The 16,462-nt window shown below is 47.4% G+C and overlaps 1 protein-coding gene across 15 annotated transcripts in view; it reads left to right on the top strand.

The window, feature by feature from the left end:
* SLC45A1 (solute carrier family 45 member 1) overlaps positions 1 to 16,462 on the top strand; it is an 80,786-nt gene extending 64,324 nt beyond the window's left edge. For 7 of the 15 annotated variants that reach the window (XM_064470234.1, XM_064470233.1, XM_064470236.1 and 4 more), the window contains 8 exons: positions 5,770 to 6,182; positions 7,206 to 7,298; positions 7,764 to 7,988; positions 9,044 to 9,783; positions 10,954 to 11,107; positions 12,248 to 12,424; positions 13,122 to 13,327; positions 13,394 to 16,462. In XM_064470234.1, coding sequence (XP_064326304.1) covers positions 5,783 to 6,182; positions 7,206 to 7,298; positions 7,764 to 7,988; positions 9,044 to 9,783; positions 10,954 to 11,107; positions 12,248 to 12,424; positions 13,122 to 13,327; positions 13,394 to 13,675 — 2,277 coding nt within the window. In that variant the 5' untranslated portion in view covers positions 5,770 to 5,782 and the 3' untranslated portion in view covers positions 13,676 to 16,462. Of the gene's footprint in view, positions 1 to 907; positions 1,096 to 2,719; positions 2,806 to 2,833; positions 5,672 to 5,769; positions 6,183 to 7,205; positions 7,299 to 7,763; positions 7,989 to 9,043; positions 9,784 to 10,953; positions 11,108 to 12,247; positions 12,425 to 13,121; positions 13,328 to 13,393 lie in introns of those variants that run through there. The other 8 variants (XM_064470235.1, XM_064470237.1, XR_010375817.1 and 5 more) reach the window with 7 other exon arrangements.

Below are 16,462 nucleotides of genomic sequence, written 5' to 3'. Positions count from 1 at the left end.
GAATTGCTTTTGTTCTCTCCATTGTTGTTATCCTGGGAAGGAGTAGAGTGCCTTGTCCCACTGTGCTAAATGGGGTAAAAGTCAATCCTTGTTAAGTTCTGAGCAGACAATTCTATTTAACTGAACATGGAATAAACACGAGTTTAATGTCTCAAACATGTTCACAGGGAACAAATGATTGTATATGATGGCCACGACTACCTGCTGGCCTTAATAACATAACCCCCTCTCCATGCCCAGGTGGAACAAAAAGTCATCCTTGATGACAAGGGATGGGGCTTCTAAGTGCCCTGTTCATCTGCTCAGTGTTTGCAGAGCACTGTAGCACGTGGGTGGGTGGGTGGGGGGACCGAGGCTGGCAGGATCACAGGCTGTTGCGCTGTGTTCTCACTTGCAGTCACTGAAGGGATGGCTGGCTCTGGGGCTTGAGCAAGGAAAGCAGTAAACAATTGCAGTGGTCTGACAGCCATAGTTTCACAGCCCATTTAGCCATTGCTGAGCACTAGAAGTTGGGTGGGCAGTAGCTGTTACATGCTGTTAAAACTACTGCTGATGGTAATGGCTCTTCCCAGCAACAGCTGTCTCTTGCTCCACCTGTCTGATCCCTTTGGCAGGCAGCAGACCTGCGTGCTTGTGTTCTGTTACCAGCTGTGGCACCTGGCTGGACCTTGTCCTGTTCCTGCCCTTCATCCTTAGGGTTGCAAATATTCATTTTTCTGCCTTTACTGCTCAGAAGCTTGAAGAATCTTCCCAGTGGCTGTGACATTGGAGGGACGTAAAGAAAAAGGGAGGCTATCAGCCTGTGATTTGGAATGAGAACATGATTGTTTGCTTCCAGAGCCACAGTGGTGGTTTTAATCGATTCATTAAGAATGCGGTTTCTAAAACCAGTTTCTTCTCTCAATAGGCAGCAAATGGAGCAGTGGCTGCTGTATTGTGGATGAGACCCTCTGGCAGGAGGAGACACAGCATCGTGCTGCAGTGACAGCCATCTGGCATCAGCACTGAGAAGCGGTGTGTGGCAAGGCGGGGTTGGTGTAGGCTCTGGAAGTCCCCTATCTGGGGAGCAGAAAGGAAAAGCTCAGCACAGACAGATAGGGGACATCTCAGTACCAAAATTGCCTCAAATCTGCTAGAAGGGCTGAGGATAGAACATATGTCAAATGAGGAGCCTGCAGTATCTTTGATAGAAGCCTACAACAGTGGCATGGTGGCAAAAGAACACGTGTTGTTTGGGGCAAACAGGTGTATTTAGGGATGATTCCATTACTCAGAGATGTCTGTGACATCAGACTGACTCTGCTATCTGTGTTGAGTGTATCTGCATGAGCATTTTGACATGGGCAAAGGAGGAGGTGAAAGGGTGAACTGGATCAAGTAGCTGAGAGCCAGTGCTTGACAAGTTTTTTTGCTTAGTTTTACCTAGTCTGGCAGAATTAGGCATGTATTTCAGGGTCAGTTTGGAAACACCATGCTTATACAGGGTCCCGTCTTAGAAAGCAGTAAAGGGAGAAGTTTTGCTGTGAGTGTTGACCTACTGGGTGGGATGCGGTTTTGAGTAAGAACATTTGTGAGGAGAGCTGAGGAACCCAGTCCCACTTTCATTTAGACCAGTATAAACCCCCTTCTGTCCTATGAAGGTCATTGTTCTGTGAGGGAATAACCCTCAGTGTGGTAAATAGGTCCTTCATACTGCTGTTGGATTACATAAACACTGATGAAGGATACTTGACCAATATAATGGCCAAATTGATATAAAAAAATTAGAACAACACGGATCATGTGACAGCAAAGCTGTGGTGATGAGAATGTTCCGTGGTCTCTTGTGCCTGTCCGTTTGTGCTGCAAGATTACCCTGATTTCTCACGATTTCTTGTTGGGCTCTATATAAACCGGTGCACTAGCTGAACCCCACCTGCCTCGGACAGTGCTCTTTGGCATCTTTTTCAGATGGTGCAAGATTGTACCACCTACCACATAAATGAGAGCTAGTTTTCTACAGACGAACAGCGCCAATACCTTTTATTTCTACTGTGACTAGTGATTTATGCGCAGGGAAGCCATCATTCTGCTACGATAAATTCTACAAGAGCGAAATATTCATATATACTGAGGATTCATGTGGTGTTACAGTAACCCCGGAGATAAAATTAAGCATCCTTAGCGCTTAACGTCACAAGTTTGAAGTGTTTTAAAAATACACAGAGTAGACCGCGCTACATAGTGACATCTTTGTTTGCAAACCACGAGGAAATTTGGAACACAAGAGCACAAAATATGGCACTATAAAACAAAATTGCCGAATTGCCTTACCCAGGGAAGGGGACGACTGAGCGCTGCTGTTAATTAGAAAAGGGCGGTGCTGTCGATGGTACCTACTGTACGGGCCTGTCAAAAAGCATCTCCGCTCCAGCTAAAAATCTGACTGCCGCGATCTGCTTTCCCTGCGTTTCCAGTGCCACCGTGGGATAAGTGTGGAAATGGCGGCGCGGCGGCTTGCGGCGGCCTGGGGCGAGCGTCGCTCGGGGCCGGCGCCCAGCCAACCCCTGCCTCAGCTCCGGGGGCGGCCCGTGGCGTTGGAGCGCGCCCGCGCGTTCGTGCCGGCTGACGAGGCGGAACCGCCCCCTGTAGAGCGGTGGAGGCCGCGACCGCCCTCCGGGGCGGTGCGGGGGGCGGCCGCTTCCACCGGCGCGAATGGCGGGGGGCAGGTTCCGGGGCGGGCGCCGCCGCGCGAGGCGACGTCAGCGGGGCCGGGTCGGCGTCACCGCGCGGCGCAGTGCGGGGCCGGGCCGCCCGCCGCCGGAGGTAAGGCCGCCGGGCGGGGGGCGCGGGGGTCGCTGCGCGCTGGCAGCTCGAGGTGAAGGGTGGCCCCGCCCTGCAGCGGTTGCTCAGCGCGCGCCGCGCGGCTCGTCCTCGGCCGGCGGGAGCGTTCGGGAGGTGGTGGACCTCGGTCAGGGACAGGGGCGGCCTCTCCCCGCAACGCTGGTGCCTGTGGTGCGTTTGGAGCCCCCGGTACCCACCGCAGAAAAATGAGGACCAGGTTCTGCCGGAGAAGGAAAAACTCACAATCGGTGCGGAAGCGCCCGCGAGGAACGGAGATGGTCAGCCCCTGCCCGCCACGCACGTTGGCTGCGCGCAGGCGGCAGAGCCAGCACTGCCAAGGCCCTGGGGATTGAGATGCGGGGTTTTTGGTGTAACAAACGGCAGGTGCCAACAATCACGAGTAATGATTGACAGGGAAAGCTAACAGCCACGTAATTGTTTTCGAGAGTTTTCCTGCTTTGAAGCTGTTGTGATTACCAGCTAGATTCACCTGAGGACAGGCTTAAGTCCTTTAAAGGCGTCCTCTGGTGAAGGATTTGTAAGTTGAGGAAGATGGGCAATGAGGAATGTAGGCTCAGCTCACAAGTTTAGGCTGACTTTCTGCTGGACCAGTGACACACTGTAAATAATAGCCTTTTGTTCCAAGTAATTGCAGATTACCACGTGTATTTTTGAGCTGTGCAGAAGGGTTCTTTCCTTCCATCGCTCAAACATTGCCGCTTACGACTCGTGATACAATCTCTTTGCCATGCACAGCACAGAGCAGGAAGATAAAGGAGGATCTAATGTGATATGAAACTAGCAGACAAACATAGGGAGATCAGCACCCTGGGTGCAAATGGCAAGGTGTATCTGTGGTGAAGGGGAGTGCTAGCGCAGCTGTATCGTCATGTTTCTGTGAAAGGGTCGTCAGAGTGTCTGTTATGAATCTGACTGGGTTTTTGTTATGTCTTTTTTCTGGTATCTCTCTCTGAAATTTTAAAAAATTCTCATCATGAGGAAATTACTTTGACCTGAAGGCTGATAAAGGTACTCCTGCAAAGAAAGTACTCTGCTAATGAAAGACGTGGATCATAAGAAGCTTTCAGCAATTTGTGAAAACAACATCAAGGGGAACACCGGTGCGGGCATCTTTGCAAAGTCTCTATACGCTTCTCCTTCTGATGGTCTATGTAGGGGACTTTGTGCCTAATGAGCTTTCCCAACAAAATGGAGCTTGCTGTTTGTGCCTTGTGAGATAGGGGTTGTCAAGGTGTGTAGTTACAATTACGAATTGGTTTTTCTTCTCAACGTGGTACATACCTTGGTCTGAAGAGGAGCACTCTTGAGGAAACCCATGGTACAATGTGAGCGGTACTTCAATAGATATCTTCTCCCTTGCACCCTCCTCCTCAGGCCCCAAATGCAGTCACACTACTCCGACTGCAGTCTTCTGTGAGGTGCTTGGCATTCAGTTTTGCATTGTGCAGAGTTTCTCTTTGGACGCTTGTGTGGAACTGGGGCTCATTCTGTGCAGGGCATCATCCCACTATCCTTAACAAGTGTTGCGTTAGTGTGATGGTAAACGTGGGTTTACAGAGTTCTGCCTTTGATAATAGTTGGGGATGTGCAGCAAAGGACGGTGTTGCACAGACTAAGGGCTACAGGAATAAAGATTGCTGTGTGAAATGCGTTGGAGGAGGTAGCAGAAAGCAGGATATTTGTGGGAGTTCTGTATGGCCAAAGTAGCAGAACAGCTGGGAGTCTTTCAGCCCCCTGGGGGAGACTGTAAACAAAAAAGTTTACCCTACTGGTGTGCAGCTGTGAGGGTTTCCCTGAAGCAGTTTGGAGTGGTGTGGAGCCATCTTTGTGCAGCAGCAGCCTTTGGTCTCTGGGCAAGAAAGCATAAAGAAGAGGTCAGACTTGACTTATGAGCTGTTTCCATTTCTGACAACAAGAGGCAAGATACTACATGTGGTTCGTTAATTCAGCAGATCTGTCAGCATCTATCCTGAGATGCTATTTTGGAACCCATTTGGCTGTTTTACCCACTACGGTATGCACGCCTTGGCTACAGGAGTGATTCTGATGACACCTAAGGAGGCTGTTGAGCACTTGAAAGCTATTAATCTGTGAGAGAGGAGTAGCAGTGCTAAAGGGTGGCTGGTGGGGTAGGCATCTTCTTCTCAGGAATTAGTTTCAAACTTCGGTTCCTGCACTGAAAAATGATATTAACTTCTGGTTCCAAGTACATTTGTTGTCAGTTGACCTTATCCAGGTGTTCAGCTTGTGTAGCCTGAACTTCAAAAACATATTCTTTGGGTGCTCCAGTAAAGTCATATGGAAATAGAACCAGCGACAAGCAGATGATCAGACCCTGTCCTTGCAACAGAGTGTCTCTGCTGAATTCAGGAGTGTAAATGGGAAGAAAGCCAAACTCGGTCACTGCAATAAAGGTTTTGTGTTAGTCCTTGGCCTCTGCACAGGCAGCTGGAACAGTAGGATCAGTACCGAAAGGTGATTTCATATTGCAGCAGGGGCCTCAGTCTGCAGCCAAGCCACAGCTTTGCTTTATTGTAAACTTAGACTGAGGTCATGATTCATCTTAATTTAGCTCTAGTGAATTGCAGATAAATGTAAACCCATTGCTGTTATGGAAACTCCTGGGAAGTGTGACATGTCTGACTGCTAATTGTTTTAAGTATTTCAGTCTTAATCCCCGACGATGGTAGGCAATGCCTAAGTAACCAAGGTAAGATCTCTGGTGCCTCATTTGCGCAAAGGTGGAGGAGATATGCCCATAAAACATATATGCTTCGTATCAAGAGATGGAGAGAAAAGATTGTAGCGAATAGGAAGGCCGCGCTTGGTACGTGAAATGTTAAGAAATGGCTTGAAATTCCGTAAATGACACTAAGCAAAGTTTTTCTTCCTCAACCATTTTATTCTGAGCTATTTTTCCTCCAGACGCCTACCCGTGATGATTCCACCATCTGCAGCAACCCCTGTCAGTGATGCTGCATTCTTGCCAAGCGTGGCTTCTCAGGAAATCTGGAGGTCGCAAGTTCCAGGCTATTCTGGATTGGTCACACGGCACATAAGTCATCGGGCCAACAACTTCAAGAGACATCCAAAAAGGAGGAAACATATCCGCCCTTCGCCACCGCCACCGCCAAATACCCCGTGTCCTATTGATTTGATTGACTTTGGGGATCTCCAGCCTCAGAGGTCTGTCCTGGAACTCCTGTTTAATGGGTGCATTCTCTTTGGGCTTGAGTTCAGCTATGCCATGGAAACAGCCTATGTTACCCCTGTGCTGCTTCAGATGGGGCTTCCAGACCAACTGTATGGAATGGTGTGGTTCATCAGCCCTATATTAGGTAACTTTTCTTTACGCTATTTCTTTCCTCTTGTTTTTTCCACTACATGGGGGGTGTATGTTTTTGTTTTCTTTACCTCAGCTGTTCACAAGTATGTTCTGTGTGCTCTTGAGGTTAAGAAGCACTAGCCATAATTTTAGACAGCTGAATGGAGAATAATTCTTGCTGTGTCGTGCCTGAAATGGGCCTGGTGTGATCAAATCTGTTCTTTTAATGGCTGCTCAACCTCTTACATCTTGTGTGAGGGTAAGCTTTGGTTACTCTATTCCTATATTTAAAAACTAGCAAAAGAGGATCAGTGTATTCGTTTATGTCCCTATGGAAAAAAGCATAAAGAGACAGTTTGTAAGCAGAGTGGGATTGCCTTCTCCTCTTTAACTTTCTGAAACAAATGAAGCATTCCAATGATGAAAGACCGTCAACCACTGCTGTTATGGGCATTGGATTACTTGCCTTAGCACAGAGGCAGGGTTGGGACCGTATTCATTACTATGGGAAGAACCGTAGGGTGGGCTATAACCGCTTGGAAACTTTGTTCTGCCTTTTCTTGTACTCGCGGGATGTGCTTCAGAACAGAGTAGATAGGCCCCTACTCACAGGCTGGCCCAGAGGAATACAGGCACCGTTCTAGCTCTAATGTTTCCTTCCTGCTATCTTCCAAGCTAATTCTGCAGGGGATCTTCCATCTAAGACAGGGTAAATGGAATATCTTGTAAGGAAGAGAGTCCTTTAGAACATAAGACTGTTGTACTCTTACCCTTCATCTGATGTCAAACTCTGCTGCATTAATGATGCAGAGCAAACTGCCATGACAGTGAGCAGCGGCACATTACGTTATTCAGTCCCCGACCTGGGAAATGCCAGGAAGTACTCTGCGTGTGCACCTGGGTGACCAGTACCAACTGGGGATATCACTGTGCTGTGGTGTCCTGCCTTTAACTGCCTTTTAAACTACCTATTCTAACTCCCCTCTGAAACAGGCTTGTAGAAAAATGCTACTTGTTGCTGATTTCTTTTTTCCAGGGTTCTTGCTACAGCCTTTCTTGGGGGCCTGGAGTGACAGATGCACATCAAGATTTGGGAGGAGAAGACCTTTCATTCTGGTCTTAGCAGTAGGTGTGTCTTTTAGAAACGATGGGCATAACACTTTGAAGTAGAAACATTGCACATCTCTCTTCTGTGTCATCCCTTGTGGCACTAGGCTGAACAAAATGCCTCTGAAGTGTTGGGTATGTGGGTCTGAAGGTAGCGGTGAGTGGTGCCGAGGCGATGCTTTGGCAGCTGGAGATCTGCATGTAAAAGCTTCTCTCATCAGAGTCTGAAGAGATGACGTTTTGAGGGTCAAGAATGTTTTTCTTTGCCAAAAACCAACTCCAGACATTTGCAGGCTTGAACAGTGGAAAAGGATTATGTATATACTATAAGCCACACTCATTCCCCAGACTGTGGTGGTCTGAACAAGAGCAATAGTGCTTGCCATAAGCTGTGCAGGTAGTATAATGCTTTTAGAGCATGGAGTGATGCAGGTTTTTTTGCTTCCAAGCGGTCAGTTGATTGACTTTGATTTGGTTTTATTCCCAGGAGCATTGCTTGGGCTCTCACTTATGCTGAATGGCAAAGATATAGGGAGTGCCTTGTCTGACACAGCGAATAACCACAAATGGGGGATCATTCTTACGGTCTGTGGCGTTGTCCTCATGGACTTCAGTGCAGATTCAGCAGACAACCCCAGTCATGCCTACATGATGGATGTATGCAGCCCAGTGGATCAAGACAGGGGCCTCAACATCCACGCTTTGTTAGCAGGTATGCTTTCTTGGTGCTTTCTGGGTGACGTGAACCCTAAGTAAACAAGCCTTGCTGTGAGAAAGCAGAGTGTAAATCACTGGTCTTTTCCTCTATAAGCATAATAACCACATACCTGAGAGGTGGCACTAATTAACTTTGAAAACAAACTTCTGCTTACTGCAAAAGGCTTTTATAACTACCAAAAGTCAAACAAGACACAGTCCTGGGTCGTTCATCTGAAGGTCCCTCATGTCATTTATAACACCTATGGAAACAAAACGATCCCTCAAGACAGGAGGTTTGGCTTCCTGCAGGTGTGGAAAGTCCTTTATTAGTCGCTCTGTTGGAGGGGAAAGTACGTACTGGGTGCTATGATCCCTCAGTGCTGTCATCTTCAGTTGCTGTACTGCCCTAGTGTAGTTTTCCTCTCCATCAGGAGACTGTTTGATGCTCTCGAATGTGTTCATAAGAAAGATAGTGTCGTAAGGCTTTCACCATGTGAATGGAGTGAGAGAGGGATCTGGTGCCCTCTGAACTTCCCTGTTCTTTCATAGTAATGCAGTGGCAGTTTTGTAAGCTGTAAATGTGTTGCTGAGTAAAGATCTTGCTACGCCTCTGAAGCGATTTGGTCTGTCTTGGATGCAGTTAGATCTGCATTCCTCTAACTGAGTGAGGAAAATGGATTTTCACTTACTTTCGGGAAAACAGTCTAACTGACTGATCGCAGAGCCTTGCCATGAGGCTGTGGACTTTTCTGTTTTATGGACTGAAATAGCCGAAGGTAAAGTGGTTTGTTCTTGGCAAAGAAAGAACTGCCATTTTTAATTATTTGTATCATCACTTTTACAGCGCTGACCTTCTCCCTCTTTCTGTACCATGTTTGTACATCCAGACTGTCCCTGTGGTGTGGATAACTCTATTTATTACTGCATTTGAATTGAAAAGGGGTTGAGCAGTAAAACAGAAGTAACACATTGGATTCTACTCATGAATCATTAGACAAATGGTGCTGTGCTGTTACCGACTTCCAGGATTGGCTAGGGAAGATAATCTCGGCTCTGTTTTTCCACCAGGTCTTGGAGGTGGCTTTGGTTATGTTGTTGGAGGAATACACTGGGATAAAACCAGTTTTGGAAAAGCTGTGGGAGGGCAACTTCGCGTCATCTATGTCTTCACGTCAGTTATACTGACTATCACTACTGTGCTGACTCTAATTAGCATTCCAGAAAGACCCTTAAGGTCCTTTAGCAGGAAGAAAAAGGTGATGAAGAGTCCAAGTCTTCCTCTCCCTCCTTCTCCGCCTCTCTTCTTTGAGGAGGGTGTAAATGAAAACTTTGCTTCTCATAACTCAGCTCACTTATATGCAAGTTTCACGAGTCCTGTTTCCCCCCTCAGCCCACTCACGCCCAAATATGGCAGTTTTGTCAGCAGAGACAGTTCCTTGACAGGAATTAATGAGTTTGCATCATCATTTGGGACTTCAAATATTGACAGTGTGCTTATAGACTGTTTTACAGGCGGGCACAATAGTTCCTTAGCACTTCCAGCTAGCTTGCCCAGGCAGCCTGTCAGTGTCAGTTTTCCTCGGGTGCCTGATGTCTGTTACCAAGGAGAAAATGGAGTTCTGGAGCAAGGGGAGAGCAGCATAATGCCGGGGCCTGACGGCGAGGCGCTAAGGGTGGGCTCACTGGATGCGATAAAGCCACGGTCGTCGGGGATCCTGAAAAGACCTCAGACCTTGGCCATTCCAGATATTGTAACGGGACACTGTCCAGAAAATAGCAGAAGAAGAAATGTAACCTTCAGCCAACAGGTAAGGGCAGAAAGTCAATTATATGACCATGTAAACCTGAGTATTCATTTAATCTCTTCATATAGTTTTAAATGTGTGGTGCACAAATTCATCATTAAAAATTGCTCATGACAGTTTGCTCTTAAAAGTCATTGTGGGAACAGCATACCTGCTATGACTTTATTGGTAAAATAGTGGGTAGGATGTGAATTACAACTGGCAGTCTGTCAGCTGCCTTTGTTAAGATGGCAGAAATGGGAGCATTCTGCTCTCACCAGGCCATGTGTGAAAGTTAGGTCGGTATTTTTAGCCGTGCTTCACCACCCGGGGAGCTACCTTGTGAGACCAGAAAAAGACACATTTTTATTGAGCCTGTATCTTCCCTTTCCACAGAAAAACCTGCAAGATAGGGCCAGGGATAGGATACTCCCATGAGCTTCTCCTTATGGCAGTCATTACATCTGGTTCCATCTGGGAGGTGAGGTTTCCCTTACCCAGGGATAAGACTCTGACCTCACCTCCCACTGTTGGTGATAACTTGGAATGTCTGAGACCTCTGTATGCTGGCCCATTTTTTTATGATCCGGGATGAGGTAAACTGTCCTCTGTTGTTTTTTGTTTTCTTTTCTGTTTTTTTTTGGGGGTGTGTGTGGGTTTTTTGGTTGGTTGGTTGGTTTCTTTGTTGCTATTGTGGTACTTTGACCCAGTTTGTGAGAGCACACTCTGTTAGGGCCAGGATTTTACATACTGTGCACATAGAGATCAAGCATCAAGGTTAGCAAGCAATGAGAATGTGTTTCGATTAAAACCAGCCTCTTCTCCCCTGATGTCTCTAAAACTTCAGGAACCAAATTCACCTGAATGGGGATACAGCTCCTATTTAATGCAATGGAATCTATGCCTTTCCTATTCTGGCATCTGGATGTGGTTTTCAAATGCCCTAGAGAAGTGGAGAGTACTGTTTCAAGTAGACTAAAAGCTGCAGTGCAGTGCTGCCCTTTAACGCTTGTTCTAAGGCTGAACTTACAGCTTAGCTAAATACACTGTTCTTCATCTCCAAGACAACATACTGCAGCAGCAGAGTTTAACTTTCAGATAATCAGATAGGTGTGTAATATTGCACAGGTTTGCTCAAAGGGTGTTTGGGTTTTTATTACTGTGTTTGTTGACCTGGGAGTTCTTATGGTGCAGGTTGCTAATATCTTGCTGAATGGTGTTAAGTATGAGAGCGAGCTGAATGGATCAGGCGAGGCCTCTGAGCAACCACTCTCCATGAAACTTCTTTGTTCGACCATCTGCCAGATGCCCAAGGCTCTTCGTAACCTCTGCATCAACCACTTCCTAGGTATTCAGAAAGTGCTGTCTTGCTTTCACTGTGAAGTAGTCTACCTCGAGTGAATGTTTTAAAGTATTTTATAGCTGCAATGGCTGCTAACTAGAGAGGACACGATTTGTTCCATATATACTCACCAATAAAGTACTTTCTGGTATTTGGTTTCTTAGAACGTTGAGAAGTGGAAAAAAAAACCCAACAAAACAGTAGAGCCTACATTCCTAGAAAGGCAACAACAACAGCAGAAATAAGCATGTCTGTTAAATGGAATGTTTACACTGTGATGAGAAATGCCACTGCACCACGAACTTGAAACTATTGACCTTTTGGGATTTTTTTTAATGCTCTGAAACTGGCATTACGGAGCAGAAAGACGAGATTAGTTGTATTTCCCTGCTTACACCTGAGATGGATATTCACTTTCCTCCCTTTGAGAGCGTATGTGTAAGGGTCCCAGAGCAAGCCGTGAGGAGGTGCAGAATGTGACCTGCAGGAGTGCCCATAACCACTGCACTGTTACCTTTACACTTACCAGTGCATGGCTGATAGTTAGGAAGGGCTTGCAAGCTATCCAGTTTACACAAACTTGGACAGTAGGTAACAGGCAGTTAATACTTATTGGCTATGAAAGGAATTAAGAGATTGCCTGCATCAGTGGCCCCTGACGGTGGTTTGTTGAGTAGGGGTTTTTAACTGTGTTGGAGGTGCTCTAGAGGCTGCAACCATTACATAAGAAGCACTCCTTCCAGTTCTATGTGGGAGGACAACAGCAACCTGAAACAACTATGTGATGAGCCACTCTGTGAAACCAAGTGTTGTGTCCTGTCAAAACCTGAAGGCAGGTCAGACTGCTGTAATCTATTTTCCTGTCTTGCGAAACCACTATTCTGTGTCCTGCATTCAGCCTCTAGGATTCCACTTAGGAATTCAAAGGATAAATCTTGGTCTTTAAAATCCTGAATGTCTGTGACAAACATTGTAGCATGATGCACAGGGAACAGCAGTCTCGTATAAATGTGGCTGAACGTTATGTAATATGCTGCACACCTGTCTTCAGCTGTGATTTGTAATATAGCTAATAGCATCCATGTAAACTTACAAGGGGAAACAGATACTCTGCAGTCCTAATAGGTTACTTCTGGCTTCTTTCAGGATGGCTTTCGTTTGAGGGGATGTTACTCTTCTATACTGACTTCATGGGCGAAGTAGTGTTTCAAGGGAATCCGAAAGCACCTCACAGCTCAGATGAGTATCAGAAGTACAACGCTGGGGTCACCATGGGCTGCTGGGGAATGTGCATCTATGCATTCAGTGCTGCTTTCTATTCAGGTACTTAGTACCGCCATCTTAGCCACTGCTGTGAGAAAGATGCATCCGCTCTTTAAGTGGTGTTTCTGCAGCAAATAGTCCGGCATTTATGTTGCACATAGCCTACCACATGGCACAAGTGCTGAAGCAGAGTGTTCTTTTTCACCATATTATCTCTGCTAGTTAGCTTGGCCTGCACTGACAGCAGGTGAGGTGAGCAGCCCGGTGAAAACACATCTCTTAATATATAGTTCCTTTCACAAGTGGCATTTTCAGTGTACGTGGAATTCAGAAATACATGCAGCCACCATAGGCACAGTTCTGGCACAGCATCGCTCAGTGCCTGTGTGCCCCCGGCAGAGCGCCCCGGTGTCATGTGCCACGCCAGCACCTTGTGTGTGTTGTGTGTCTGCCTCACCCTGTGCCCCAACAGTTCCCATTTACCCCTCTGGGACCTGGGGCACTGCCAGGCTTCAGCTCTGCTGTGCCCTCCACGCAGGTAGGGCAGCAAGGCTCCATCGTGGCAGTGGGATTTGGAAGTGGTCCTTGGTGCTCACCTGCAAGCCACCAGTTACTCAAAGGCGTAACGGTTGCTGCTGAGCTGTGGCTGCCTAACAGCTGGGCTGCGGGGTCTGAAGGTGAGCCCCTTGGGTCCACTGACTGGCTAGTGGCAGGGAGGGCTGCAGTTCACCCCGAATGCCGTGCCATTGTCTTGCAGCTGCACTGGAGAAGCTGGAGGAGCGGTTCAACACACGGACGCTGTACTTTGTGGCATATTTGGCCTTTGGGCTGGGCACGGGACTGGCCACGCTCTCCAGAAATGTCTATGTGGTGCTGTCACTGTGCGCTACCTACGGCATCCTCTTCGCCACGCTCTGCACGCTGCCCTACTCCCTGCTCTGTGACTACTACCAGAGCCACGAGGTGAGCCCTGGGCTGGGGAGGGGAGAGGGGGTCCCACAACACCCCCTTATGCTGTGTCCCTCACAGTTTGTAGGCTCACAGGCAGAGGGCACACGGCGCGGGATGGGTGTTGACATCTCCCTGCTGAGCTGCCAGTACTTCCTGGCACAGATCCTCGTGGCCCTGGCCATGGGGCCCCTGACAGCGGCTGTGGGCAGTGCCAGCGGCGCCATGTACTTCGCCAGCCTGGTGTCCTTTCTGGGCTGTCTCTTCTCCTCCCTCTGCGTCACCTATGAGTCACCACCCACCGAGGAGCTGCCGCCCACCGAGGAGCAGCGCCCGCTCTTGCCCCGCACGCGGAACGAATAAATGGGAGACACCGCCATAGCCTCCGCTGCCTCACTGTGTTGCCCTCAGCTTCCCTGTTGCAGTGTGGTGGGCTCCTGCGCCCCCGGGACAGCAGCAGTGGGCATGGCAAATGTCAAGAAGGTCTGCGCTGGCTCCGCTGAGCTTTCCTCTGCCCGCAGGAGGGCAAGGGGCAAGTTGGTGGCGCTTGGCACCGCTCATCCTTCCCCTGAGGCGGCAAAGGCCTGTCTGTGCCCCCAGGGCCGCAGCAACAGGAAGTGGTGGTGTCAGTGTGGGGCCATTTCTTCCAGCTGCCCTGTGGCGCCATCGTTGCTGGTGGGGGACAAGCAGTGTTGTTCAGCCTGGGGCAGGAGATCTGGAAGTCTGGTGCCCAGGCGGAGCAACCTCAGTCTCTTGGGTGGCAGTGAACTGCAGGGCTGCACACACTGCTGCGGGGGCCGCTGCTGTGGGAGCACTGGGGCTGCCGTACTCTGCCAGCTTCGTGGGCAGAAGGTGCCACCTCACGGCCAGGCAGAGCGGCCTGGTCCTCGGTCACTGGGGGCAGTGGTGACTCCTGTGAGGCCTTGGGGAGTGGCGGGGCCAACCGGCAGGTCCAGGGCTCTGCCCATGGTAGGCCTGTCTCTGGAGGGTGCTTTTCAAAACTTTGAAAAGGCTGAGAGTGACTGTTTTTGCTTGGGTGGCGTAAGTAGTCTGAGTGCAGCATCCAGGCTCCTGGGTGCACAGAGCTCCCACCAGCAGAACTGCTCCTAGAAGGCACCGTGGGGTGAAACCGCAGTGGCCTGGCTCCCAAACCCTGCTCTGTAGGTTCTGGTGATGGTTGCCAATACGTGCATGTTTCCTTCCACATTAGACTTCTAAGACTACGAGGGCTTGTGATGACTTAGCAGGAGGATGGGCAGTTGTCTGTAATCCAGCACTGGGGAGAAGGGTTTTTTTGCAACAACTTTGAGTAGAAGCTTACTCTTAAGTTTAAGAGAAATCATTTGTGTGAAAACCTGCAGCACATCATCGTCCTTTTTCATGCAGTTGTACCTTGTGACATTTTAAAATCTGCATAGGGAACACTGATTTAAGTACTTGTCAGCTAGAGCTGCATCTTCCATATCTCACTGAAATTAGTAAAAGGGCTTTGGGTGTCATTATCCCTGAGAATTCTTAATTATTTTGATTTTGGAAGGCGGTAAGTAGGTGAGATCTTGTACAAGTTCCAGTGAAATCCAAGAGTCTTCTAAGTCTTGAGAGTGAAGGTGAAAATAGAAATAAAGCTAAAACTATTTCTAGGATTCCTGTCCACCTACCTCCATAGGCAGCCAAGGTTCACCAAGGCTGATGGGCATTTTGGTGTTTACATGTGCTGTGCATGACATCCCTGTAGAGGTTATTTTTGCTCACCGGGCCTTCAGGTCCAGAGGAAGGGTTTTCTCTGGAGGGTCACGCCTTTTAAATGAGTTGTACTTGACTGTTCACCTAAGTTTATTCTGATGCTTTATCTGTGATGCCAAGATGAAACAACTTGTGTGATCTTTAGCTGTTGTGGCTTACTGTACTCCAGTGCTGAAAGCATAATGCATGACTTGTAAGAACCTCTCATTTTTCTCATCCACCTCTGAGTATTGCTTTTTTTTGTTTGAGAAGCAAGTTTCATGCGACTCAGTATTTACTTCAATGGAAGAACACTACTGAAGTTACGAAGTCAAGCACTCAGAGGTAAAGGTCTGTCAGATTGATGAGTCTCTTAATCTTTCTTTTCTTTGTTTGGGCTTATGTAGTGTTGTGTCTGCAGGAATGTGTGTGACATGAGGTTTCATTGATTATGGGACGGCTGTCTCCAAGAATGTTCAGGATGAAGCTGGAACAAAATAGCATGAGAAACTGTACTTTTGGTGCTTCTGATTTCTGACAATCTAAAGACTTGACTTTGGAGAATTTTTTTCTTGTTGGCCCACAGTGTAACCTTAATTTCTCTTCCTTACCTTACCAGACTTTTAAACTCAAAAAGGTTGGGTTTTTTTTTTTTGTCCTACTAGCTAATGCGGTACTAGTTCTTAAAATGTTCTCTCCTGTTAAGTTTTGTAGCCACCATTATGGCACTAAATGGATCATGAGCACTTTCCTTTTCTAGGTAGCTGGAGTTGCAGATCATTTTGCTACAAGCAAGGATCTTCAAAAGATTTACAGAATTGATGAAATCAATGTATTTGATGGTAATGTTTGACTCTGCTTCCATCTGTAAATAATATTCCAAAATATGTTTGTATAGTTACAAAACTATTATATACCCATATGCATTGCCTCATAGAATATATATTACCTTTTCTATTTTATGGACTTTATTTTGCATATGTATTTCTGTAGTGTTTACATACATAGTACTTTTAAGTCAGCATCATTGTATGTTCATTTGGGGCTTTGAGCAATACTGGTGGTGCCTGGAAGAAGTCCAGACCCTGCCACCATCATGTGGAGCTGGAAGTCGCACCAAATCCATAGAAAGAACTTTAAAAAGAGGCATTGCTTACTTGCTGATTCTCTTTGTCATACATTTTGTGTTTTACAGAAATAACTGTATGTGGTCACTGTTGAACTGTGAGCTGCAAAGTGATGTGTACCTTTTGGAATCCAAACGCTTCAAATACACTGTCTAAATCTGCAAGCTGCTGTTTAGAAGTAAGATGCATGCGTTTAGGCAGGAAAGCGATTTTACGCTGTGCTGTAGTTTAATCTCTTCAGCGGTGCCTAAAGTTTAATTTTGATTAAGTCCGTAGCATTAAAGGTTGCTTGATGCAATTA

Source organism: Phalacrocorax carbo, chromosome 20 (assembly GCF_963921805.1).
Source record: "Phalacrocorax carbo chromosome 20, bPhaCar2.1, whole genome shotgun sequence".
Lineage (NCBI taxonomy): Eukaryota > Metazoa > Chordata > Aves > Suliformes > Phalacrocoracidae > Phalacrocorax > Phalacrocorax carbo.
The sequence above is the reverse complement of the archived record's forward strand: the minus strand, read 5'-3'. Positions and strand labels throughout refer to the sequence as shown.